The 27,860-nt window shown below is 42.3% G+C and overlaps 1 protein-coding gene across 1 annotated transcript in view; it reads left to right on the top strand.

The window, feature by feature from the left end:
- Window positions 1–396: 396 nt before the first annotated feature.
- Window positions 397–27,860, top strand: part of LOC308307685 (polyprenol dehydrogenase) — a gene marked incomplete at its 3' end in the record, with an annotated part of 93,975 nt that continues 66,511 nt past the window's right edge. The window contains exons 1-2 of the mRNA XM_080752951.1: window positions 397–542; window positions 5,728–5,835. Coding sequence (XP_080609077.1) covers window positions 455–542; window positions 5,728–5,835 — 196 coding nt within the window. The 5' untranslated portion in view covers window positions 397–454. The remainder of the gene's footprint in view (window positions 543–5,727; window positions 5,836–27,860) is intronic.

The following is a 27,860-nucleotide window of genomic DNA, read 5'->3' as shown; positions in this document are numbered from 1 at the left end:
TTGTGAAATGGGACATTCTGCATAACGAGTACTTTCTACTATTGGTATTTTAAGTACATTTTGATACCAATAGGCTACCTTTGTACTTTTACTGAAGTACATTTTAATTCCAAACTTCTACTTGTGGCAGTAGGCTATTGATACTTTTACATAAAGTAAAGAATGTTTGCACTTTCCCCACAACAACTGTTCATTTAGAAAAGGAACGGCTCTCTCCCTCACTGTGAACCAACAGGTGTTATAGTTTCCTGTCCCATCGTTCAATTCAAAGAGCCGTTCAAAGGACTCGATTCGTTCGCGAACGTCCCATCTGTAATGCGCGCAGAGTTGTTGTTGTCTGCAGACAGACAGACAGACAGACAGACAGACAGACAGACAGACAGACAGACAGATATAGACTACTATAGTAAGTTAGACAGGTGAATGAATGAATGAATGAATGAATGAATGAATCATGTCCATTCTCTCGGTGTTAAGGACATACATGTTGGGGTTCAGGGTGCTCATAGCGCAGCTTTTTAGCAGAGCCTTCCAGTTGTCAGGTGGGTTTTCAGCTCTTATTACCGTAGTGTTTATAAATCATGTTTAGCATTTCATCCGATGTGTTTAGTGTGTTGTTGAGACGTCACGTGTGGCTGTCATCAGTAAAACACTGGAAACAGAAATAAAGCGAGCGATGCGCCATGGACCCGAGCAGATGTTGTTCACTTACTGTAGCTCTGGTCCAGAGCCGCTCTGACAGACCCGCTGCTAAATGACTAGACAGGGATTTCTCAGCCCCTACCAGCTCTCAACTTCAGTCAAAATAAACTAAACTACTTCACTACTCACCAAACCAAAGGTAGTTTTGTGTTGTTGAAAGTCTATTCTCCACGGTGGTGAACCCCTCAGCACTCCAAACACTCTGTAAAATACATTATTTTTGTCATGAAATAAAACACACCCACCTCGAGCCACCCAGCGGCCACCGCAGACACAACGGTTCACAACCCGGAAATAAGCGACGGTGGAGTTGGATGCGTTTTATTTCATGACAAGAATAATGTATTTTACAGAGTAGGTGGGGGGCTGAGAGGTTTCCCACTGCGGAGAATAGATTTTCAACAACACAAAACTACCTTTGGTTTGGTGAGTAGTGAAGTAGTTTAGTTTATTTTGACTGAAGTTGAGCGTTCGTAGGGGCTGAGACATCCTGGTCTGGTCATTTAGCAGCGGGTCTGTCAGAGCGTCGTGTGACAACAACGTTGCCTTACTGCGAGTCACAGATGCGCTCTATTTGCGCACTCGAGCCACCAGCCGTGGTGTTGGCTGATTAAACTACTAATTATCAGTGGTGTAAAAAGTACTTACATTATTTACTTAAGTAAAAGTATCAATACTGCAATGTAGATGTCCGGTATTCAATATTTACTTGAGTAAAAGTACAAAAGTGTTGGTATCAAATGTACTAAAAGTACCTAAAGTAAAAGTTCTCATTGTGCAGAATGTCCCATTTCAAGTTGCCAAATAATTATATAAACATGATGCGACGCATTGAGAGCTTGTAGATCGGCTATTTTCAAATGGCCAAAATGTATATATGGCTGAATTGGTTATTGTATTTTTGTAATAATAATAATCTATTCTAAATCTACAAAGTAAGTTTTCAAATAATTGTAGTGGAGTAAAAGTACAATATTTGGAGTGAAAGTGTTGGAAATTAGCCCTTTTCACGGCCTGCCCACTCAGCAAATTTCTCAGCAACTTCCTGGTGCTGACGTCAATTTAGAAGGGGAAACTATAACAGAAATAGCTGGACTTAAAGCCAACAAATCATTATTTCGAACGGTAAAGTAAATTATAATACTTTGTGCCTTTTACCATCTTGTGTTCTTGATCATGCTAGCCTTATTTTATACTTTACTATTCGGAAATTGCATTAAATTAGCGATTTCTGTGTTAACTCTATGGGCTTTTAGCAGGGTTTTACCCTTCAAAATGTGACTTCAGCACCAGGAGGATGCTGAGTGGGCGGGCCGCGAATGGGGCTAATTGGAAAGACTCAAGTAAAGTACAAATACTCAAAATGTTACTTAACTTAAGTACAGTACTTAAGTAAATTTACTTAGTTAGATCTGCTATTTTCACAATAGAAATGTAATTCCTCAACTCTTAGTGCTCGTCAGGGTGGGGGGGTCCCCAGTTAAAATATGATTATTTTGGGGGTCGCGGCCTCAAAAGGTTTTTTTGATTGATTGAAGGCTTTATTAGAAGTTTGCATAGGAAAATGTACAGATTCATGACGGTACAGTTCACTGGTACAAGGTCTACTAAAAGGAGATCCATGAAAAGACTAAGCTTATTTCAACAGGAAACCATTAAAGTATCTCATATAACATTGAATGACAGACAAATAGAACACAGTACTATGCAGTAGATATGTAAAGAAAAAAGAAAACAGTAGGTCTATACAATCAGTAAGTACAGTATATACAATATATACAAGGAAGGGGCAGGTAACAGTAAGTCTAAACAATCAGTATGTACAGTATATACAAGGAAGGGGCAGGGAGGGTAGGGTTGGGCTAGGTTTTTTACCAGTTGCGAACGGCTGCTGCCTGTAAGTGGTTTTTCAGGGCATTTTTAAAGGATGCTAGTGATCCACACTCCTTTATGGCCTTCGGTAAGGCATTCCACATTTTTGTGGTGTAGCAGAAGAACGAGTTCGACCCTTTCTTTGAGTTGACTCTGGGTTGAACGTGATCTGTGGCACTGCCTCTGGTGTTGTAATTATGGACATCCTTAACGTTTATAAAGTATTTTGACAGGTACTTGGGTATCATAGTGGTGTGGTGTATCTTGTACACCAGGCCCATTGCAAGTTGCTGTACTCTGTCATCTACTCTGAGCCACCCTACTCTTAACTGGTGAGTAGCGGTGAGGTGAGTCTGATAGGGAAGGTTAAGCAGGACCCTAATTAGTTTATTTTGGGCTGTTTGGAGTTTAGTTTTAAGGGCTTGTGGGGCGTCACGATACCATACGTGGACTCCGTAGTCAAAGAGGGGCTGGATTATTGCACCAGCTATGGTCTTCAGTGTGTTGAAGTTGACCATTGGGGCGATCCTCTGTAGGAAACGAGTTCGTTGGTTGATTTTTGTTATTACTTTTGAAGTCATCTTTTCGCTGGAAAGATTAGCTTCAAGGATACATCCTAAGTAAGAGATTTCGTTTTTTCGTGTTATGACCTTGTCACCCACTTTGATTGTGAAGTCATCTACCTTTTTGAGATTATGATTTGATCCAAAGAGGATGGACTCGGTTTTTCCCAGGTGAATTGATAATTTGTTGTCGTTAAGCCATGTGCAGATCTTACTCAGTTCAGAGTTAAGTGTCTTTTCAACCTGCAAGTGGTCCTTGCCCGAGACTAGGAGAGCCGAGTCATCCGCGAACAGGAACAGGTTGCAGTCGCAAGCAGATGCCATGTCGTTCACGTATATTAGGAACAACAGAGGTCCCAGTATGCTACCTTGAGGAACACCACAGCTTACTGGGAGGGGGGGGGACAGGGTTCCGTTAATCTCCACCACCTGTTCCCTCCCCACCAGGTAAGATTGCATCCAGCTCACTGCTGCGCTGTCAAGACCGATGGCTTTTAGTTTCTCAATCAGAATAGCATGATCCACGGTGTCAAATGCCTTCTGGAGGTCCATCATGACCATGCCACTATATTTGCCCTGATCCGCTTCGCGTTTGATTTGGTCAGTCAAATAGAGAAGGCATGTGTCAGTGGAATGGGATTTTCTGAATCCAGATTGGAACTCGTAAATCAGATTATTCTCATCGAGATAACTTGCAATCTGTTCGTAGACTATTTTCTCCATGACTTTGGATATGGAGCTAAGAATGGAAACGGGGCGGTAGTTTCCAGGGTCTAGTTTGCTACCTTTTTTGTGCAGGGGGGTTACTTTTGCTAGTTTGAAGTCCTGGGGGACATGACCCTGTTCGATGGAAAGGTTAATTATGTGGGTAATGATTGGAGCAATGGTGGCGGCTGAATCTCTGAGAAATCTAGCTGGGATTTTATCAAGGCCAGTGGCCTTGTGCTGAGGTAGGGCGCTCAATTTTTTAAACACTTCATCAGTTGTCACTGTGGAAAGTTTAAAGCTGTCTTTTCTGACGCCCAGTTTTTTGTAGAATTTTTTAACAAATTCTTCACCATACCGCCCAGATGGGGCGACCAGTCTTTCGACCAGTGAACGGGCTGTGGTGGTAAAGGTTTTGTTAAGATGGGTAGCCACTTCTCCTTTGTCAGAAATGAGAGCGGCGTCCGTTTTGATGTTTATGTTGTGGCATATGGTTTTTGATTTTAAGCCTAATTGGTTGTTAAGCAACTTCCATAGGTCTCGTGGTTTGTTTTTGTATTCCTCGAATACCAGTGGTTGATAACCACTGGCCTGATGCAAAGTAATTCAAAGCACGGTACATGATTATTAGACTTACAGGGGCTACACGATCCATAAGCCATCCTGACGAGCACTAAGAGTTGAGCCATTACATTTTGTATAACACGGTTCTAGTGAAAATAGCAGATCAGATTTTTCTGTTGGCCTTCTTATGATATTTCTCTGGAATGCTACTCTAAACATAGCCTACTCCTGCTGTCTTTTTGTGGAATATATTTAAACCAGTGCTTCTCAAACATTGTCATGTCAAAGACCTCCAAACTGATATGTAATTGGGCCACAGCTGAGCTCTATCTGAAAGGATTTTGGCCGGCTTTACACTGCCACTAAAATCTAGCCTGAATCAGATCTGAGTCACATCAAAAGTGGAATCCGAGTTTTTAAAAATAGTCTAAATCCAGACAGGTCACATTCATGTCACATGAAATCCGATTTTGAAAAACCACATCCAGAGGTAGTTTCTGAGGACATCTGACTCAGTCTGAAAGCAGTAACCACATCCACCCCATTGAGTTGTATGCAGGTCACATGCAAGTCACATCAAACTGGCCAAGCGTCACTTGTGCTGCGCAACCCGAGCGCGGAGCCCCGACGTCATTACAGAGCAAGATTATTTACTATTTGATTACAGCGCATATTACAGCACGCTGAGCACATGAGAAAAACAAGAGAGGAGAGAGAAAACATGTGAGCTAAATAGATACAACCAGAGAGAAGAGCGAAACACAAGTGTGAAGAAAAGGAGAGAAAAAGTTTTTGTTGTCGCTTGTCTGTTATGTCGCATTTCCTGAACATGTGATCATCTAGCGTCAACGTTGTGACGTGACGTCATGACGCCGACGTTGTTACCACGGTAACCAAAGCAGATATGTAAACGCAGGGCAGCTTTGGGCTGACGCTGTTAAAATCAGTCAGAACGCACAGATCAGATCTGTGTCACTTGCAAATGCTGTGTGAAAACTTGGGCCAAATGATCGGATTTGAGAACCAAATCAGATTTGGGCTGGATTTGACTGCAGTGTAAAGCCGGCCTTAGTGCCAGGGTCGTACGGATAAGTAGATTTGTGTTCGTACATTTCAAAATGTTTCCAAAATGTTCACATTTCTTCAAGATATCGTAACATTTTTCAAAAACAGCAGATCTACAAGCTCTGAGAACCACAAGATCTTAAAGGAACCTTTGCTCGGTGAAATGGAACCTTTTAGGTTTTTAATAAAGAGGAAATTGTGTCATATTTATCAGATCACATTCTGCTATCTGTCTGTCCCCGTCTGCCTCTTCCAGTGATGCCCAGACAAGATGGCAAGGTTGCCATAGTGACAGGAGGCTCCAGGGGGATAGGCTATGAGGTGGTCCGCCACTTGGCCAGCTTGGGGGTCCATGTTATCATAGGTATAGTATCAAGCAAGCACTCTACACCTCTGTCACACAGCTGAGACAGGATCTCTTGTTTACACACACTTGAGTTGAGACTGCATGCGCTGGTGGCGGTTTCATGTAGTCAATTCCCAACAGATCCTCAAACGTGTTGTTTTGGGGAGCGTTGGTTCCTGTTCATTCAACCTCCTCTTGTGTGTTGACTGGTGAGACTTACTGTACATACTGTATATACTTCACCCTGCAACGGTATTGTGCGCAGAGAACAGCTGACATACAAGCTCACATCAACGCATCACATCAATGTGGCGCAAAGCGTTGTGAGCTTGTAGACCTGCTATCTTCACTATTTTGGGTCCCAGGGGAATGTCTAAATTCTCTTTTAGGTCCACTGCTGTAGTATTAAATCATATTTTTCCTTTCACAATATTAATTCAGGTGTCTTTGGGCCACCTAACTATATTTTATTTCTCTCAATTTTCCAAAACATATACAGTAGGTCTACCTGGTTCTTATGTGCCCACTCTCTGGTTACCCAACACTAGTTTAATCATATTTTGGCATACAGTAATAACCATGAGGTTTTAAAAACAAAATCAACGCATGCTTATGTTATTTCACATACCAGCCAGTCTGGGGTCGCTTTAGTTGACAGACAAGACTACTGTAGTGCTCCCAGGAATATGGCTTATTTTCTGCTTGCTTGCCTGCTTTCTTTTTCACCTTGTTGTTTAGGCTATCACCTATCATGGATTCATGTCTAATCTGTTTGTACACGATCCCAACGTGTCGCATCGCGACGCTTTGTGAGCTTGTAGATCGGCTATTTCCACTATCAATGTTCTTTTTTAAGTATAAAGTTGTCAAATATGTCAGTAATTTATTTGTATATTTAGGTTATGTGTCATATCTGCCATGTGCAACTTAAAAGCCTAAAAGCCAAACAGAAATGTAATTGTCATTGACAAAAACACAATTAAATCGTTAATCGCAATTATTTGAGGGACAAATAATCGTCATGTAAAATGTCATAATGGTGACAGCCCTAGTGTACAGGCCTAGATGTGTTGAGTCCCCGCCATGTGATTGGCTGGTTGGACATTTGCGTTATAGAGCAGTTGTACAAGTGTGCTCAATAAAGTACAGTTTGTTAAATCCATATAAACTAGACCTTACCCGTTCGAAGATATGTGCTCCAAAATATGTGGAGAGTGTGGGTTGTGGGGAAAGTTACTGTAACTGGTGCATGCGTGAGAATATGTGGGAGCATATTTGGGAGCATCATAATGTGAGAGAGAGAGAGAGAGAGAGAGAGAGAGAGAGAGAGAGAGAGAGAGAGAGAGAGAGAGAGAGAGAGAGAGCACATTCCTAACTGTGAGAGAGAGGGGTGTGTGTGTGTGGGGCTACAGATCCCATGGCCTGGAGGAACGGACGTAACCCTGACAACAGGCTAAGAAAACGCTAATAAACAGCTTTAATTTGGGAGAAATGAAATTCAGGCTCCGTCACCGTTGGTATAATGCTAACGGCCAATACCATGTGAACTTTGGGATCAGTTGCTGAAGCGAGTGAATAGATAAACGTAGATAAGCGTGAGCGTTAGAGCGTGAGTGTGTGAGTGAGTGGGTGAGTGAGTTTGGTGGATTATCTGATAGATATTGACATTGTGTTCGTTCCAACAGTTTGAAGGTAGTTCCAAACAAAGCTCTTACGTCTGCTCAGACCTGTCCTACCTACTCCACCTTCCATATAACATAATGAATTAAATAAATGTTCTTAATTAAACCTACTCCACCTTCCATATAACATAATTAATTAAATGAATGTTCTTAAACAGTCTCACTAACAGCACTGATAAAGCGAGACCACACAACCATGCATTTGCCTATTATTAATGCATTGTTCTTCACATCATATAAGTGTAAATAATAGGGGTGTAACGATACATTTTAACTCATTCGTAGTTTACGGCCGTAAAGCCCGTTAATTTCTCTATGTCTTTCACTGCCGGCTTCTCCGAGTCCTACCTGTTAACGTGGGCGCTCGTCCAGTTCCCATCGTGCGTGATCGGACACTGCTCGTGTGTTCGCGTATTCCATTAGCTTCTCAAATCCGTTGAAACTTTTTCAATTGATCAATAAGTTCTCCATCTGTAAGCCGCGGAGTGTAGACAGTAAGCTGGGCCAAAATAGAGGACGGACTTCCGCTTCCGGTTCAGGGACTCCAATGTTAAAGGTGTCCGCTCAATAATGTGTCCGTGTAGAAACCGATCACGGAGCATTAGTTCCGGCCTATTTTAGTTGCGCTTCGATAAAAAAATGTTTTTTAATTAATTTTTATTACATTTACGGGCTCTACGGGCATGGCAGAGAAGGGGTACAAAGGGGTATTTTGATGGCAGAGTTTGTGTTAATAGCGTTTTGATACATATCACGATACATGGTTGACGATACGATACGATACATGGACGATATTGGTTAATTCATGGCGATACGATTCCATTCAATGATTTAAAATCGATATAGTAACTATTTAGCAAAGAAATTAAATCTGTGTGAAAGGTGTGGATAGTGCAGGTTTTTAAGGGAAACATGTATTATTATGGATGTAAATAAGTAAACACAGTGATTATCTGCAAAATACATGGACATTGTATATTGACAAACCTGCACCTTGACATGAACCCAGAGATTACACACATTTATCCATAGACCAGTGTAGCTATATGGAAAGGAAAAGTAATTAAACCCCCTCCTAAAAAACAATATTTCGATGCAGTTACTATATCGTTACACCCCTAGTAAATAATAGGTGCAGTGTTTCCTACAGAATGAGAGGGACGGGGGGGGGGACTGGGGGGGGGGGGGGGGGGGATCATTGCATATGAGGGTTGGTTAAGCGCATAATCGGTCGGTTATGCAGCTGGGGGGGGGGGGGGGAAGCATACATTAATTACAAAATGCATAAATGAATAAGATGTGAGAGAGAGAGAGATGCAGAGAAATTGTGTTGGTAAAAGCAAATGTCACGTGTGTGTGTGTGTGTGTGTGGTGTGTGTGTGTGTGTGTGCGTGTGCGTGTGCGTGTGTGTGTGTGTGTGTGTGTGTGTGTGTGTGTGTGTGTGTGCGTTGCAAATGTCGGTTATGTGTGGGTGGATGTAGACAGGGGCGTCACAGGGGCGGGGGGGGGGGGGGAGTGGGACTGAGTTACCAGGGCCCAAGGTGGAGGGGCCTTAATTATTTTATACTTTAGTTTTTGAAAAATAGCAGATCTACAAGCTCACAGCGTGGCACTCGGTGCCACGCTGTGAGCTTGTAGATCTGCTATTTTTGAAAAGTCCTGAAAATGTGTGCAAATCATTGAATATATGTATTTTGCTTCTGGGGGGTCCCTGGAACTAAGTATTTTGAGATGGGGGTCCGTGGCTAAATACATATCATTTTGGGAGTCCTTCACATGAAAAAGTGTGAGCACCACGGACATTGAAACATAGGTTTTTTCAAAAAGATTAGAAATATTGAAAGACAAAAATAGCAGATCTACAAGCTCTGTGAGCTTGTATATCTGCTATTTTTCAATAGTTAAAGCACAAAACAATGCGTAATAATGCATTCCCAGTCTAAATGGGTTATATGGGGGGCCCGCAGTGAATCCTTGGACCCAGGGCCCAGAATTTGGTGCGACAGCCCTGGATGTCGATGTGAGACCATAGTGGGGAGCGGCAGCCGTTGCCAGATTAATGGGCAGCTCTGTCTATCAGTGTGGCAAACTATGACAAATGTGTAAATGTACGTGTGAACAGAGTGCTGAAGGTGGGGGTGGGGGGGGGTGGGGGGGGGGTGGGGGGGGTGGGGGGGGGGATTGTTACGGTAGGGACAGGCAGCCGCTGGCAGCACATCCAGGCCCGGATTTCTATGACATGAGGCCCCTGGGCAAGGGGAAATAAAGAGGCCCTCGTGCGCCCGCAAATTTACCACCTCCGGTCCACCTGACCACACCGTGACCTCACCTCCGGACCGGCCCATGACTGTGTATCCTCATTGGCTCATTGGAAGGGTCTAAAGCGGAGACAGAAGTGGGGTGTGTGTGCGTGTGTGTTTGTAGCCTATGTGTGTGGAAATTACCGGATACATAGTGTGGGCGGGCTTTAGACTGCACTAAGCTTTCAGAGCAGCTACATGCAGTGCGGCCAGCAGAGCAGAAGCTCTCAATGTTATTACCATAATAAAACAAAATGTACTGTAACTAAACACAAATATCACTTTATTTGGATTGCAATACTTAAAAAAAATTTCGGAGGCCCCCTCCTCCACGAGGCCCCCGGGCACGTACCCACCCTTGCCCAATGGTAAGTCCGGCCCTGAGCACATCCAGCTGTGCCGATGCACTGGGGAACAGACAGCGTTTCACACCATGTTCCTGAAGAGAAAGGGCATCTCATTAGGAATGGTTTTTGAATCCAGTATTTTATTGATTTACTTTGTCGATTCATTGAATAATCAAAATACTGTAGGTGTTTTTTTTTCCTGTTACGTGTTTTAGATATCAATCATTTCTTTATTTGTTTATTTTGAAATGTCACCAGAGGGTAAGCCCCCTGAGTGGCAGCAACTTGGGATGGATTTAGACTGCAGTCAGATCCAGTCTGAATCTGATTTATTTCTCAAATCCGATCTTTTGGCCCGACTGTTCATACTGCATCTAATCTGTTCTGATCTGATCTGATCTGATCTGATCTGTGTGTTCAGACTGATTTTAACAACGTCCCTCTGACATGGCAGATAGGACCCTGTGAACCCATATTCTACCATGGCGTGAGATATGTTTTGTTTGCTTGTTCTTGTACGTTGCTCATGTACTGTACATGTACTGTACATGTACAGTACATGTACAGTACATGTACAGTATATGTACTGTACATGTACAGTACATGTACATTGCTCATGTACTGACGCATTCCCCCCAAAGTGCTGGGAGGCGTTGGATTTCTCCCTCCTTCCACTGAATGCTGCTCGCCATTTCTTCTGCAGTGTAAAACTTATGCTGAACTGTTTTATTTTCATTACACCCAAAATGCATTTCTCTCACTGTAATCAGTGGTGCTCTGGCCGCGCTGCGAGTGACGTATTGGACAGTTTGATGTGCGACTTGGCTCGTTGCATCAGGTTACTGCATTACAGTGGCGTCAGTTCAGCAAAAGCTAGGGTATGGCAAAGATGGGAGTCCTTGTGGAAAAGAGACATTACATTTTGTATAGCACGGTTCTATTGTGAAATGTCGGGGGAAAAAAAGAGTTTTGTCAGTTTTTTTACCCAGGTTTCTACGGTTTCTTGGGCTGGATATGGCAGCCTGGAACGGTTGTTCAAGTGCAGCTTAAACTTGGCATGTTGGTAAACGTTGCCACAATTAACAATAATGCATTGCACCTGTGCAGCTGACCTGCGGAACCTGGGAATATACCATTTTGTCAAGATGGGGAGAATACAAGTGTGGAGAATATAATTATAATACCTTGTTAAAGAGACCATTTTGTTACATTTTGCATTTGTAGTTATTTTACTGTAATTTAACAACATAATAACCAGAACAGATAGACAAAGAGACATTCATGGATTTATATTTAAAAGTAACTTTTATTTTCCCCCCTGGACCCAGGGTATGGCAGCTGCATACCCCTGCCATACCCAATTGACGCCCATGCTGCATTCAGACTGAGACGCATCTTTAGAAATCAGATTTGAATCAGATCTGAAACCACCTCAGTCTGGATGAGGCTCAGGTCACATTTGTAAAAATCAGATGCCATGTGACCTGTCTGCATTCAGACTCATTTAAACCAGATTCCACTCTGGATGTGGCACAGATCTGGTTCAGGCCACCCTGGTCAGAACAGCCGATGTAAACGGCATGAACCGACAGACACCGGAGGTGGTGGAAGTGCTGCGGTTAACGGAAGTTACGCCATGCGTTGCAGTCCGTTAACATAAATATTGTAGCTCTTAACTCTCTTTTAATAGGTGACCTTTGTCAGAATCCATGTTTTTGTTTGGATATTGTTTATTACGAGCGCAACCGATGGGTCAGGAGAAGTAGAACAGTTTTTATCGCCAGCGGGGAATATGAAAAAACAATAATATCCGGTGAAATTCTCCCGGCGGAAGTAGCACTGTTTCATGCCGTTTCAGCCTATGGTCTTTTCTCTTGGCAGATGAGTAAGCCTGGCTACGCGAGGCTAGGTTCAGGCTGGATTTGGCTGCCGGTGTAAATCCAGCCTTGTTTTCGAGGGAAATTGATTAATCCTGTATGTAGCCATATTTCATCACACGATGCAAAATAGTGAAGATAGCCACGTTCTGAGCTTGTAGGTCACTATTCTTGAATGATTATCACCCATAATGAAATGCCCACAATACGGATCGATTGTTAATTGTTTATTTTATAAAATTATTGATTAACAGTTATTTTTAAATAATCAATGAAATCGATTAGTTCAATTACTGTAACTGTTGCATGTTTCCTGGTGCTTGATTTAGTGTTTTCTTTTTTCCTGTAGTCCCATTTACTGTGTGTGCCGGCACGCATGGGCGCGCGCGCGCGCACACACGCACACGCACACACACGCACGCACGCACGCACGCACGCACGAACGCACGCACGCACGCACGCACGCACGCACGCACGCACGCACGCACGCACGCACGCACACACACACACACACACACACACACACACACACACACACACAGTATTCTCATTCTATTGTCAGTGTTATCACTTGTGGTTACCGCTAGACGTGTCCTGAATCAATATTTGCAGTGTAGGTTGGATTTCTGTCTGACATGCATCTGAGCTGTACGTATTGTAAACACAGCTCTTTATCTAACCTCTGTCAACGTGTCCCTGTTATACAGGCACGATAGTGGGCTCCACAGTGAAGGGGGTTCCTGTGAAGACCACCCTGTTAAGAGCCCATTCAGGCCTAGAATTATTCAATGCTTTAACCAGTTAAAAATAGCAGATATACAAGCTCACAGCGCGGCACCGAGTGCCGCGCTGCGAGCTTGTAGATCTGCTATTTTTGAAAAAGTCGTGAAAATGTGTGCAATTCTTTGAATATATGTATTTTCAAGATGAACGTTTGTAATTCAAATTTTGCTTCTGGGTGGTCCCTGGGACTAAATATTTTTAGATGGGGGTCTGTGGGCAAAAAAAATATCATTTTGGGGGTCCTTCACATGAAAAGGTTTGAGAGCCACTGACATAGTAGTCTCTCAAGAACAGACTAAGTAACTAACTGAGCTCCAGTTGAGTGAAAAGGACCTTTTCTTTGACGATGGCTGGCCAGATTGCTGACATAGAAACATAGGTTTTTCAAAAAAATCTTAGAAGGATTCAAAAGACACTTATAGAATCGGGTCAAAATTCAAATTTTCACGATTTTTTCAAAAATAGCAGATCTACAAGCTCGCAGCCACGCTGTGAGCTTGTATATCTGCTATTTATCAGTAGTTAAAGCATAAATGAATGATACAGAATAATGTGTACCCGTTCTGAATGGGTTAAAGCCCACCCCATGCCGCATTATGGAGGCTGATGCCCATCCTGGTTCCCAAACGGTGGGTCGGGGCACATTTGTGGGTCTCAGAACAATTTGTATGGGTCATGAAATCCCATTCACTTTTACTACATTTAAAAATACATATTTAACACATATTTAAAAGAAACAAACAAATCTAAGATTCCATAAATAAGAAAAAAATTATAATTCAGAAATAGTGTAAATAGCTGATCTACAATCTCGCAACACTAGTTTTGGTCCCGGGCAAACGTCTAATTTCTCTTTCGGGTCTTGACCTGAACCATGTGGGAACCAGCGTCCCAGACCACCCATTAACCCATTGAGTGATTATGTGAAAGAAATGCAAAACGTTGATTTGGTTTAAAGTTTCTATTTGAGAACATTTAGGGTAGGGCTGTCACAATTATTACATAATCGTCAAATCGTGATTATTTGACATAATCGTGATTATTTTTCATAATCGTCATAATCGTTTCCATGTTGAAAAACGTTAATATATTTAAAAAATAGTCAAAAATAGTGGAAATAGCAGCTTGTAGGTCGGCTATTTCCACTATCAATGTTCTTTTTTTAAGTATAAAGTTGTCAAATATGTCAGTAATTTCTTTATATATTTAGGTTATGTTTCATATCTACCATGTACAACTTCAAAGCCTAAAAGCCAAACAGAAATGTAATTATCAACGACAAAAAACACAATTAAATCGTTAATCGTCAATTATTTGAGTGACAATTAATCGTCATGCAAAATGTCATATTGTGACAGCCCTAATTTAGGGAGCTTATTGCAGGTGTTGTGCGCTTCACCTCAGACAGAAATCCTCCTCCCATAGAGGTCTAGTGCCGTGGCTCTCAAACCCCTTTGAAGACCCCCATAACACTCATGGGGATAGATGCCCTCCTTCTCAGCGATACGACAATAAGACACTCAGACCTTCTCATCAGGGTGGTTTAGAAGAGAGTGGCGACACGCTTTGATCTCGCCGCAGACCGGAAGTGGCGTCGCGCGGAGCCTGTTCTCATTCTTAGCGAGCCTCTGCTGCTCTTCAGCCCCGTCCGCCCCCATTATAACCCAGTTATGGGTTATATAACCCATTATAACCCAGGCATTTTCACTCACTGGTAAGTAGACTAAATCACCTCTTTTTCACCCTTTTAACTCATTCACGGGCCTCTCCAAGGTACAACAACATTATTAAAAGGGGAAAAAAGACGTGATTTAGTCTACTTACCAGCGAGTGAAAATGCCTGGGTTATAATGGGGGGGGGGGGGGGGGGGGGGGGGGGGGCTGAAGAGCAGCAGAGGCTCGCTAAGAATGAGAACAGGCTCCAGTAAGCTAGGCTAAGCTAGCTTTCCACCATAGTTTCCACGCTTACAATGAGTCGACGTAAGTGTCGTAACTCTCTCCATTCTACGGGTCTGCTTCTTATATAATACACACATAAACAGTTTTTTATTTATTTAACCACTCAAGTATAAATTTAAAAATAGCTTCTCACAACAGGACACACCGGCTGCGTAAGAAAAGGCAAGTAATGGCCGATATACCGGCCGGCCCTATCAGGGACGTGCTGGCCATTGGGAAAGGCGGGACAACTCCCGAACGGCCGGTTCATTCCCGGCCGGTCCAGACCGGCCATTAGGAAAACATTTAAAATAAAATGTCGGCCCTCGTTCCATTTTGGGGGCTGGGCGGCCGACAAAGTAAATCGTCACTGTCGGGCAGAAACCTCGTATCTCCAAGTTTCAAATTTGTACATTTTTTCGCAAAGTAAAGCCCTGCTTCATCATACAAGGCCGTCGCACAAAAGTAGTGAAAACAGCAGATCTACAAGCACACAACGCCTCGCACCGCGTGTTTTTAAGTTTAAATCATTTTTAAAATGATAAATACAAAACAAACGCTTTTGGACATACAAGGTTTCCACCCGACAACGACAAAATTTAACTCATGTAATTGGCCCACTGGCTTGTCACTTGTCATGATCTGGGATGGCACATCTTTGAGTAGCAGCAGCGCTATAGAGAGAGATCTCTCTCTATCCTAGCAGCCAGCTAGGATGGTATCGTAGGATGGTATCGTAGTATCGTAGGATGGTATCGTAGGATGGTATCGTAGGATGGTATCGTAGGATGGTATCGCAGGATGGTATCGTAGGATGGTATCGTAGGATGGTATCGTAGGATGGTATCGTAGGATGGTATCGTAGGATGGTATCATAGGATGGTATCGTAGTATCGTAGGATGGTATCGCAGGATGGTATCGCAGGATGGTATCGTAGAATGGTATCGCAGGATGGTATCGTAGGATGGTATCGTAGTATCGTAGGATGGTATCGTAGGATGGTATCGTAGGATGGTATCGTAGGATGGTATCGCAGGATGGTATCGTAGGATGGTATCGTAGGATGGTATCGTAGGATGGTATCGTAGGATAACATCAGAAGGCTTTGATTGCTTCAGGAGGAAGGTCTGCTGATCCCTCCTGTGATGCAGCCTGCTGCCTGCTGCCAGCGCTGCTGTTAGAATAACAATGTTGGTGTTTTAATGAGAGGAGCTGTTGGACTGACCTCTGCAGAGATGCTCAACACACCTGTTCTTTTCTTGTCCTCTTTATGTACTCACTGGAGGTGTGTGTGTGTGTGTGTGTGTGTGTGTGTGTGTGTGTGTGTGTGTGTGTGTGTGTGTGTGTGTGTGTGTGTGTGTGTGTGTGTGTGTGTGTGTGTGTGTGTGTGTGTGTGCGTGTGTGGTGTAAAGATGCGCTGCAGAAGTGCCACTGGACTTGAGACATTAGTCTCCAAGGTGTTTGTAAGTGAGAAAGACTTGCCAAGGACAACAGGTTGCAGTGGCCACTCAAAACAGTTTCCCTGAAGGAAGGCATCCCTTTCTTGTCTGTAAGATTCTTGGTTTAACCACATGAATGCGACCTTGTGATTGTGACCTTGTTTGTACTTTGGCTATTTTCGCTGAAGAGATTTGGTGTTAAAATGAAAGGAGTTGACCAAGTATAGGCCACCTGTCCCTCATTGTCTCTCCCCTTGTAATCATCCAATCACATTGTGTCTTTACTTCCTTTATATCTCCCTATAGTTTATATCTCCCTATAGTTTATATATATATATATATATATATATATAAAACTATAGGGAGATATAAAGGAATATATATATATATATATATATATATATATATGTATATATATCAGGAGTCGACATTAGAACTAGTCCACTGTCCCGGATGTACTTTTTAGAGTGACAGGGTCACCAGAACTCACCAGGGACTTGCCCGTTTGGGCCAGTGAATTTAACACATCGGGTGCCCGGATGTATGACGTGTGTGTGTTTGCTGGTGCCCATGGCAACGCGTCATTTTACCTACCGGCGAGAGTACTGGCGAGAAAAGTAATCCGAGTAAATGTAATCGGAGTATGTCCTGTTTATTTCGCGAAAATCTTCTCTTTCAGTCAGGACCGTTTTTTATCAATTCTGAGCCACATTGTTTGTGTGACGGCCGGTAGAAGAGGCCACCGTTTTGAGAAAAAAATTAAAAAAGGAAGAGAATCCGGAGAAAACACCACTTTTGTGCAGCCGCTAGACAGGAAGTCAACGAGGCCGACGGCGCGTCCGGGTGACGTCATTGCGCGCTGCATGTTGGGGTTTGTTTCATCACCGCGGTAGCCAAGTACAGTTGCTACAGTACAGTATAGTTTACTGTACAACGCGTCAAACGCGTCGTGGGCCTACAGCGACATCAAAGAGATTGACGCGTTAACACCACGTGGACATACAATGAGTTAATGCCTTGAAAATAAAACAAGTAATAACTAAGGGTGGGATATTAACGCGTTAATTACGATTAATTAATTACAGAAGAATTGACGCGTTAATAATATTAACGCATTTTAATCGCACTTTTATTTCACCGCGGAACGTTTGTCACCGCGGAACGTTTGTGACGGACGAGTTTCACCCGGATCGGCACACCTCCCAACGTGCATACTGCATAGAGTGCTGTGTAACAGCTGAGTGACGACCCACAGACCACAACAACAAACAGCACAGCTCTCACGTGAAAATGGAAGAAGACGCCGATGAAACAGCCTTGGTTGGCCCCTTGGATGGGAAATTTTGTTTTAAAACACGGATGGATGGAAGCGTGGATAAAAAAACTGTTGTTTGCCAAATTTGCAAAAAAGAATTTGCATACCACCGCAGCTGTTCAAGCCTTAAATATCACCTGAATGCAAAACATGTTGCGGCTAGCGTTGAAGCTAACGCTGGCCCGAGTCAGACTACAACAACTACAACGACCCACATCCAACCCACACTCGACCAGATGCCTGGTTTCAAAGGCAAGATGAGTAAGTCCACGTCTGATAAACTAACAAACTCTCTGGCTCACTGGATTGCTGTCGATTGTAGACCACTTGCAGTGGTGGAAGATAAGGGTTTGGAAACGTCGCTACGGATTGCATCGTCTGACCCAACATATGAGCTGCCATGCAGAAGGACAATATCAAACCGAATACAGCAGCTTTATGACACTAAAAAGGAGGAAAAGGAGCATTCATTGGAGGAAGCTGAAAATGTTTCCCTAACAGGGGATCATTGGACCTCGCTAAGCAACTCAAGTTTCCTCGGTGCGACAGCACACTTCATCGACCTTATGTGGCGTCTTCAGTCATTTGCCCTGACCATCCAGAAGACCACCGAGAGACACTTTGCTGATAACGTAGCAGCAGATTTTGAATCTGTGGCAGAGGCCTGGGGTATCACTGAAAGAGTCACCACGATCGGAACAGACAGTGCCCGAACAATGGTCGCAGCAATGAGACAGCTCACATACCAGCACATGCCGTGTGTTGCTCACATATTGCAGAGGACAATCACAGTTTGCCTTACAGACAGCGGGTTTACAGCCGCACTGGCAAAAGGTCGCAAGATAGTGGGCCACTTTAAACACAGCCCTCCAAATACAGATGAACTGAACCTGCAGCAAACACAACTGGGTCAGCAAAACGAGGCAATGATACAGGACGTTACCACAAGGTGGAACTCAACGCTGCTTATGATAACTCGCCTGCTGAAGAACCAAGAGGCTGTGACTGCTACTCTAGCCAAACAGAACCACAAGCTAGCCATGTTGACCACAGCAGAGTGGGACAAACTGCAGAGGCTGGAGACCCTCCTTGAACCATGCAGGTAAAAACCCACCAGCTGTTTTATTAAAAGCTTTGTAAATTGAAGTACAATATAAATTAAATTGCTGTTCTAAACGTAATGTGCTTATTATTGGTATCACCATCATCACTATAGTGAATAAGTACAATATAAATTCAATTGCTGTTCTTAATGTAATGTGCTTGTTATTGGTATCACCATCATCACTATAGTGAATAAGTACAATATAAATTAAATTGCTTTTCCAAATTGTAATGTCCTGAATATTGATATCACCATCACTAGTATTATATAAAGTTTCTTTCTATTGTTTTATTTGCTATTTCAATCTACTATTAATTGCTACAATAATGAAATCACTTTCCTAAATTATCCACTGCAGATATGTGACTGAGCTCCTTGGGGGTGAGACCTACATCTCATGCTCTGTGGTGTTACCCGCTCTGCGCCACCTGACCCACACCATGGAGGTCTCAGATGACGACCCAGCCTACGTGGTGAGGTTTAAGACTGCCTTCATACAGGACCTGTCTCAACGCCAGGAAACACTCAACCATGGATGGCTCAGGGTGGCTACAGCACTCGACCCCCGCTTTAAGGTAGGGATGGGACGATATTATCGTTTATCGTGATAAAAAACACTTGTGTTTATCGTATTGTGGAGATTTAATTTATCGTGATATCGTCCTCCGTCATGCACTAGGATCAATTCACCTTTTATTTGCCGTGCTGCTTATGCGGTACACTTAAACCCTCTATAATTGGTAAAAGGTACTTGTAATATACGTAATTGATACAGTAATTTTTCACTCTATCAAGTGTCTTTGCCAAAAAATAGCCGATCTACAAGCTGACAACGCGTCACGTTGTGAGCTTGTAGATCTGCTATTTTTTGTCAAATGTTCCGCCCCAGGATAATGGATTTTTCATTTGTCACAATAATCATGATATGAAATGTTCATATCGTCCTATCTCTACTTTAAGGATCTAAAGTGTCTACCCAGAGGAGAGCGAGAAGGCGTCTGGACCAGCGTTGAGTCACTGCTGGAAAGGGGACCCAACAGAGCCACTCCAGAACCCAGAGCAGAGCCAGCAGCAAAGAAGAGGAGCCTCCTGCTGTTTAATTCAGACTCTGAATCAGAGGATGATGAGGGACCCAACAAGGCTCTGTGCCGTTACAGAGCAGAGCCCTGCATTGCAGAGACAGCCTGCCCACTCCAGTGGTGGTCCAGTCATTCAGGGGCCCATCCACAGCTTTCTGCCCTGGCCCGCAAGTATCTGGGCGCCCCTGCCACTTCTGTCCCCTGTGAGAGACTTTTCTCACTGGCAGGTCACATTGTTCAAAAGAAGAGGGCAGCCTTGAGCTCAGAAAATGTGAACAAGCTAGTGTGTCTCAGCAACTGGATGTCAGATAAGAAGAAGAAGAAGAAGAAGTAGGCTTAGATGGTTATGGCCTATGTTTTGCAACAGAGATACTGTATGTTTCCTCCTGATATAGGCATATTGAGGTCATTCACTGGCACCTTATTTTTTATTTTACCATTTTAGTTTGTAGTTTGTACAAATGGCACTTTATGTTGAACTAGTTATTTTTGAAATGGTAATTAAACAGTCTGTTATGGCCTCTGAAGGTACAGACATGTTCTGGATTGTGCTTGAAACTATTGAAACTAAGTATAAAACAAACAAAGTTTACTGAAGTGTGGAGGAGTGGAGGTATCTTCTGCCACCTAGTGGACAATTTATGTAAGCTACCTGAATCTCAAGTAATGTCAAAGTTCCTGTTGGTCTTGGCCAAGTACCACTTTGCTTAAAGAAATAAACAATATTTTGTTGCTTAAACCTATGTATTCACTATTCATTGATTCACTCGTATACAAAAATCCATTTGAAAAAATGTTTCTCACTGTTCTCAGGTCAAATATCGATGTGCGATTAAAATGCGATTAATCGCGATTAATTAATCACAGAGCCTGTAATTAACTCATTGACTGCCAAGGCACGAGTTTCACGAGTTATTACAGTACTCCCAGGCTGCCACAGCCCGAGTTTCCCGAGTTGGAAGCCATTTTGAAAAAAAAAAAAAAAAAAAAAAAAAATTTTTTTTTTTTCAAAATTTTTTTTTATAAAAAAATTTCTAAAAATGCCTCAAATTGCATGTTTAGCCCCATAACAAACACATCTTTCAAAATGTCAAAAATGGCTGTTTTGTCTGACTTTGAAGGCTTGTATCTCATGAATGCCTGAACGGATTTCCAAGCGGATTTTTTTGTTTGAAAGCTGTTAAAAAGTACTACACATATGGTGCATGATCTAGGCATGGGCGTGCACGATCCGTGCACTAAAAATTGATCCGTGCACTAGAAATTTGGAAGGTGGCAGTGTTTGTTTTGTCTGACTTTGAAGGCTTCTATCTCATGAATGCCTGAACGGATTTCCAAGCGGATTTTTTTGTTTGAAAGCTGTTAAAAAGTACTACACATATGATGCATATATGGTGCATGGGCGTGCACGATCCGTGCACTAAAAATTGATCCGTGCACTAGAAATCTAGGATAGTGGCAGTCTGGTACTTGGGGGCCATCTTGAAATGGCATTCAATGAGTTAATTAGATTAAAAATTTTAATCGCATCCCAGCTCTAGTAATAACGTTTATATCTAATTTCACATGTATTCCCTGTGGTACTGTTTTGTAATAATTTTGGTGAAATCGTCTCGTAATTACCGCTAAAATATAGCGTTGCGTGATCCCGATCAAAGACGAGCAAAGTTGCCTTCTGCGTGCTTGCGCACAGCAGCTGCAGTCACAGTTCTGAGTTCCACTAGAGATGGGATTTATGGCTCTTTGAAGTGAGCCGGATTTCTAAGATCCGTTCCTTTCAAAGAGCCGTTCATTTACAAAAGGAACGGCTCCCTATACTGCGAACCGGATCCCATCGTTCATTTCAAAGAGCCATTCAAAAGACTTGATTCGTTCGCGAACGCCCCATCTCTACGCTGGAACGCTCATTCACATCCATGCGTTCGGCAGAGCAGCCAGCCTGCTACTGTAGAGCTCCGCTGCTCCGTCGATGCTGCTAACAGCTATACAGCGTTAGCTTCTAGAGATTGTTGACAACGGAGCGCTGTTGCCCTGCTGTTCAGTATGTCCACCGCGGGTCAGAATCAGAAAGTACAATAGACAAGTTATGTTCTTGAAGTTGGGGAAAGGTCCATTACTATACTGAAAGAAGACGCTGTCGCCTGCCTGTCGCTGTGTCTACTGAACGAGAGAGAGGGGCGGTCCTGTGTGTGTGTGTGTGTGTGTGTGTGTGTGTGTGTGTGTGTGTGTGTGTGTGTGTGTGTGTGTGTGTGTGTGTGTGTGTGTGTGTGTGTGTGTGTGTGTGTGTGTGTGTGTGAGACGCATTCGGCAAATTAGTTTCTTTTAACTGTTGTAAATATTTAGAATCAACCTTTACTGTAGCCTATTGAGAATATGTATATCAAATGAGAAGATGAGAATGGAGTGTCTCAGTGGCAGAGATGGATGGATGAGGGACAGACAGCTAGCATGTAACACAACAGTGGGCACTAAGGAAGAGTGGGCACTTTGATGTCAAATTTGGCAATTATTTTTCTACATGTTAAAAAGTCAAATATTTAGAAAATGGCCTTAAGTAATGTAACACATAGGCATACATGATTAGAACATGATTGAACATTCCACAATTAAGGTCTAATATTATATTTCTATAATCGCTGTCCTATGCTTCCATCTTCTGTATAACTTACTAGCTGGAGCAGGAATGTATACACATTTTATAAATATGATGCAATTATGCCAGCATAAAACCTTAGCCTTGGATCAAGAATATCATAGATGTATTTTATTTACATTTTTATATCATCTATAAAATACAGCTTTGATAGCCTTGATCCTAGGCTAATTAACCCCAAATTAGGAGATCCTGGGAAGGCAGACAGACAGCTGTCAATCTGGGCTGGGGCCCTCACCAGTTAAACAGGCTACAGCTGGTGTTAGGAGTAGGCCTATTTTACGGGGGATGATATTTTGAATGGCAAAAGGGACAGGACAGTACAGTTCACTGATACAACTTCTACTGAAAGGATTTAAACCACAGAAAGCTCAATGGCTTGTTTGGCATTGGGGTCCTATGTACTCAATTCATAAAAAAAAAAGACGCTGGTATCGAGGATGAACGAGGACGCAAGTTTTGCGTGCACACGCGTGTACACCGAAATGTAGGCAAGTCTCGATATTTATCATTTCAACGTGACTTTGACGTTGGCGTAGGGTAGGATCAGATCTCACGTCAGGTTCTGAGGTGGTGTAGGATTCATCTTACACCTCTTATTCCATTGTAGACATGCAGGGCAGCAATGTGTCTAACTATCTGACTCATGTATCCACTCCAAAATGTTTATTTAACACTAATAATTAATCCCTGTGAAAATATAACATTTTATAGGCTATATGCACACCGATCTTTTTCCCAAGTTACAATGACAAGCAATTATAATCTAGCGATATGGAAGCAATCTAACACAAGTGCTTTAACAGTCATTCAGATAGAATTGCCGATCTGGCTCAGAAGAAGCTTTTAGGTCAGGATACGACCGCTTATGCGAGACTCAAGCATTTTGATCGAGGAGTCGGAAGCGGAGCGGCACTGCTTCTTTTCGTGGACCGTGAGGTATCCAACTATTATACAAGTGTGTTCTATATGGAGTTATGTATTAAGGATAAAACCCACCCGACGCTTCAAACCTTCAGATTATGACTGCCTCCTTGTCAGTATCTCTCTGTAACATCGCATGCACGGCATCCTGTGGTTTATGGGGAATAGGCTACATGATTTAGCTTTCTTTTTTCTTTTTTTTAACCACTCAAACGCGCACTGTGCCGTTGCCGATATTGGGTTAAATTAATATATTCCATTCGTGACAATGACTGGTGTGGTGTCACTCATGTAGGCTGCAAGCTTAGCCTACTATACAAAATAAATGGTAATAATGGTTCCACAGTGAACCAAAATGCTGCTGGGCTTGGTGGTGTGTGCGTGCATATGTGCATGTGTGTGTGTGGTCTGTGTGAGACGCAGACATGGGAGTGAACTTGAAGCGTGCAGAGTAAACTCTCTTCTATTGGCTTTCCTTTCGTTGTTAGGTCGTATTCGGGTTGTTCTAGTCGTAAAATCGGGGCGTTTTGAGAATAATTAAGGGCGTGTTATTTAAATTTCAGCCTGCGCATTTATCAATGCTAAGATCAAATGTACGCCAGGCGTGTCTGTTTAGGGTGTGTTGGTAAATGCCACGTGAACGTTGCCCTACGCAAAATGTGGTGGAAAAAAATACACTGTTTTTTACACTCCATTGATAAATGAGGGCCATAGAGAGGGACACTACTGATGATCATCAGCCTCTTATAGAGAGGGTCTACACTATACTGATGATCATCAGCCTCTTATAGAGAGGGTCTACACTATACTGATGATCATCAGCCTCTCATAGAGAGGTTCTACACTATACTGATGATCATCAGCCTCTCATAGAGAGGGTCTACACTATACTGATGATCATCAGCCTCTCATAGAGTCTGTCTACACTATACTGATGATCATCAGACTCTCATAGAGTCTGTCTACACTATACTGATGATCATCAGACTCTCATAGAGTCTGTCTACACTATACTGATGATCATCAGCCTCTCATAGAGAGGGTCTACACTATACTGATGATCATCAGACTCTCATAGAGTCTGTCTACACTATACTGATGATCATCAGCCTCTCATAGAGAGGGTCTACACTATACTGATGATCATCAGCCTCTTATAGAGAGGGTCTACACTATACTGATGATCATCAGCCTCTTATAGAGAGGTTCTACACTATACTGATGATCATCAGTCTCTCATAGAGAGGGTCTACACTATACTGATGATCATCAGCCTCTCATAGAGTCTGTCTACACTATACTGATGATCATCAGCCTCTCATAGAGAGGGTCTACACTATACTGATGATCATCAGCCTCTCATAGGCCTCTCATAGAGAGGGTCTACACTATACTGATGATCATCAGCCTCTCATAGAGAGGGTCTACACTATACTGATGATCATCAGCCTCTCATAGAGAGGGTCTACACTATACTGATGATCATCAGCCTCTCATAGAGAGGGTCTACACTATACTTTGCCTTTTGTTGCCAAACCTTACTTTGCTCTTGTCTGCATTTTGCTTGAAGATTTTGTGCCTCAGCCTGGATTTAATATAATAAACTGTTTAGCCTGCCTTGTTTTCTGCCTGCAGAGCATGTCATTAAAGTAATGGCATCTTGTAATGGAAGCAACCAGCATATTAATAGCCTTGTTTCTCAAAGCACTAATCTGTAGTTGCAAAGAGTCAAAGGATTTCAAGGTTTTGTTTATCGCATTGATTTCCTGCAGGCACATTGGTGTAAAATAGACTGATAATTTTATAATTTTATTTAACACTTCTTAGATAAGACTCTGGTATGTCGTATGTGTGCGAATGTTACATTCTTAATGTCGAATAAATACATTTTTTAGTCAGGAATTGTATCTGTGGGGTGGAACTCAAAGTGGGTCAAGTGTCTACATCTGCAAGACTCTCATGTATCAAAAATATCAAAAAGATGTCTTCTGGTGCCTGAACTCCAGGGTTAGAGATGTCTCGTTCAGTTCTCTAGTCCAGGGGTTTTCAAAGTGGTGCCGCGACGGCAGTCCAGGGGTGCCGCAAGATAATTTGATAATATTTGGAATTTATTTAGTATCATTTTAAACTTGACGTACAAAGTTATTTTCAGTCAGTTCTAACCAAAATGGCTATTATTTCAACGTTTTCCTCGCAACATAATCACTAAAATATTGTCACGGTCAGGCAGAAACCTCGGTCACACAAAACTAGTGAAAACAGCCGATCTACAAGCACTTGTGTGCTTGTAGATCTGCTGTTTTCACTAGTTTAGTACATTTTATAGATGATGAATACAAAACGAACGGTTTTGGACATACAAGGTTTCCACCCGACAACGATGATATGCTATAAATATAAGGTGCTGGGAGTGAAAATTATAATGTAGGGGTGCCTCGGATTTAAAAAAAAATATTTATGGGGTGCCCTGAGACAAAAAAGTTTGGGAACCCCTGCTCTAGTCTGTGCTTTCTTCAGTAAGTACAGTATATATGTACAGTATATACAGTACTGTACCAATGGCAAAGTCAAAGCAGCCTTGGAGACCAGTGTCTGACCGAGGCCAGATGTTTTGGGTCCAATCCTTATTTTGGAGAGCCTTAGACCACCGATTACTGATGTTTGGACTGCTATTTTGTCAGAAATCACAACATTTTCTAATCAATTTGAAAGAAAACTTTACATTTGAGGACATTTCACTTGTAAGCAAACAAATACTAGGGAACACAAATGAACGAAAATTGTATAAAATAATGGATTAATAATCTGTCCCCATGTTGGGCATGTCATTATAGGCGGGGTGAGAATAACCGATCTATAAGATCACAACGATCACAACGATCTATAAGATCACAACGATCACAACGATCTATAAGATCACAACGATCACAACGATCTATAAGATCACAACGATCACAACGATCTATAAGATCACAACGATCACAACGATCTATAAGATCACAACGATCTATAAGATCACAACGTGGTCGGTTATTCACACTTGTTGCATGACCTCATTGTGCAAAGAAGCATAATGTATCGCTTAAATGGTTAATCGATTAATTGATTATTCGATTAATCGATACATTCATTTGCTTAGAACATAATCGATAGTTGCACCTTTGACCATAACTGAAGTCAGCTATTTGGAAAATGACTTAAAGGAGTAGTTCACCCCCAAAATTACTTTTTTCTATTGATTACTCACGCCATGGAGACTTGAGTTCAATAATATTTTGGGTTTTTTGTTGCATTCCTAAGACAAAAAAATTTCTTAGGTCTAAATTCACCTCCATTGACTCCGGATGGGGACCCAAATCATTTTGGCGGTGAACTACTCCTTTAATATGAAAACCACGTCACTCTCTCATTCTTTTGTGCTCGGCCTCAGCTGAACTCTTTCAATTAATTTGGTTACTATAGAGAGATATTAAATGGTTACGTGCACTGATAATATTTAGTAGGCAAATAATTTCTTCGGGCGATGTTTTCATCATTTGTAGCACTTTGTCTGCATTTTATGGAGTGTGTATGTGAGAATAGTTGTATGGCAGACTGACTGGATATTTAGCTTTGTGAAGAAGCATGCGTATTCTGCAGGATGGTGTGTGTGTGTGTGTGTGTGTGTGTGGGGGGGGGGGGGGGGGGGGCTATGCGTGCGTCCCTCCCTACCAGTGGTCTGGGGACCACCGGTGGTTGTTGAGGAGGTTCCAGGTGGTCCCCAGCTAAATGATGGAGAGTTGGTAACCAAATGACCATTTGGTCCATTTGGTTTCATTTTACACTCTCAAAGAGTTAAATTATTGTTAATCATCTGCATTAGTCTACGCAAACAGAGAATGTAGAAGAACTGATCATTACCTGTTTGCTATCTCTCCTAGGGCACCACATCAATACAGCATGGAATTGTATCCAATGACAACAAAATATTCTATGTTTTGGGTGTAAGAGGCTACTCATCAGTGGTGGTCCGTGGCTCAAATGCAATGTTGTTTTTGAATCCAAATTTTGATTTAGTTTTAGTCCTAGTCTTTTGAATAAAATGTATTTTAGTTTTAGTCATAATTTAGTCACCTGAAACGTTTTAGTCTAATTTTAGTCGACTAAATATCATGTGTGTTTAGGCGACTAAATCTACAGTTGATTTAGTCAACTGAAATGTATTTTGGCTGGCCTTGATGGCATCGTAATGACATATTTTACACTTGCTGCGACGCGTTGTGAGCTTGTAGATCTGCTATTTTCAGCACGCAACACCTGAGAGCAACCAAACATAAAATGACTCTCTTCTACACGAGTCCCTCCCTAACGTTTTAGTCTAGTTTTTATTTTGTTGACAAAATTGTCAATATATTTAGTCTTAATTTTAGTCATCACAGCTTAGTTTTTATTTAGTTTTTATTTAGTTTTCCTCAGTGAAAAAAAACGCAGTCGACAAACATTTTTCGTCAGAGTTTTAGTGGATGAAATCAACACTGGTCAAATGCACAATAAATAATGCACCTTGATGAAACCACTGCTCTAAAACATTAGTCTTCCTTGGACCCTGGGCTGCCCCACA

Source organism: Nannobrachium achirus (genome assembly GCF_963921795.1).
Source record: "Nannobrachium achirus genome assembly, chromosome: 22".
Lineage (NCBI taxonomy): Eukaryota > Metazoa > Chordata > Actinopteri > Myctophiformes > Myctophidae > Nannobrachium > Nannobrachium achirus.
This window is presented reverse-complemented; position numbering and strand designations above follow the sequence as displayed.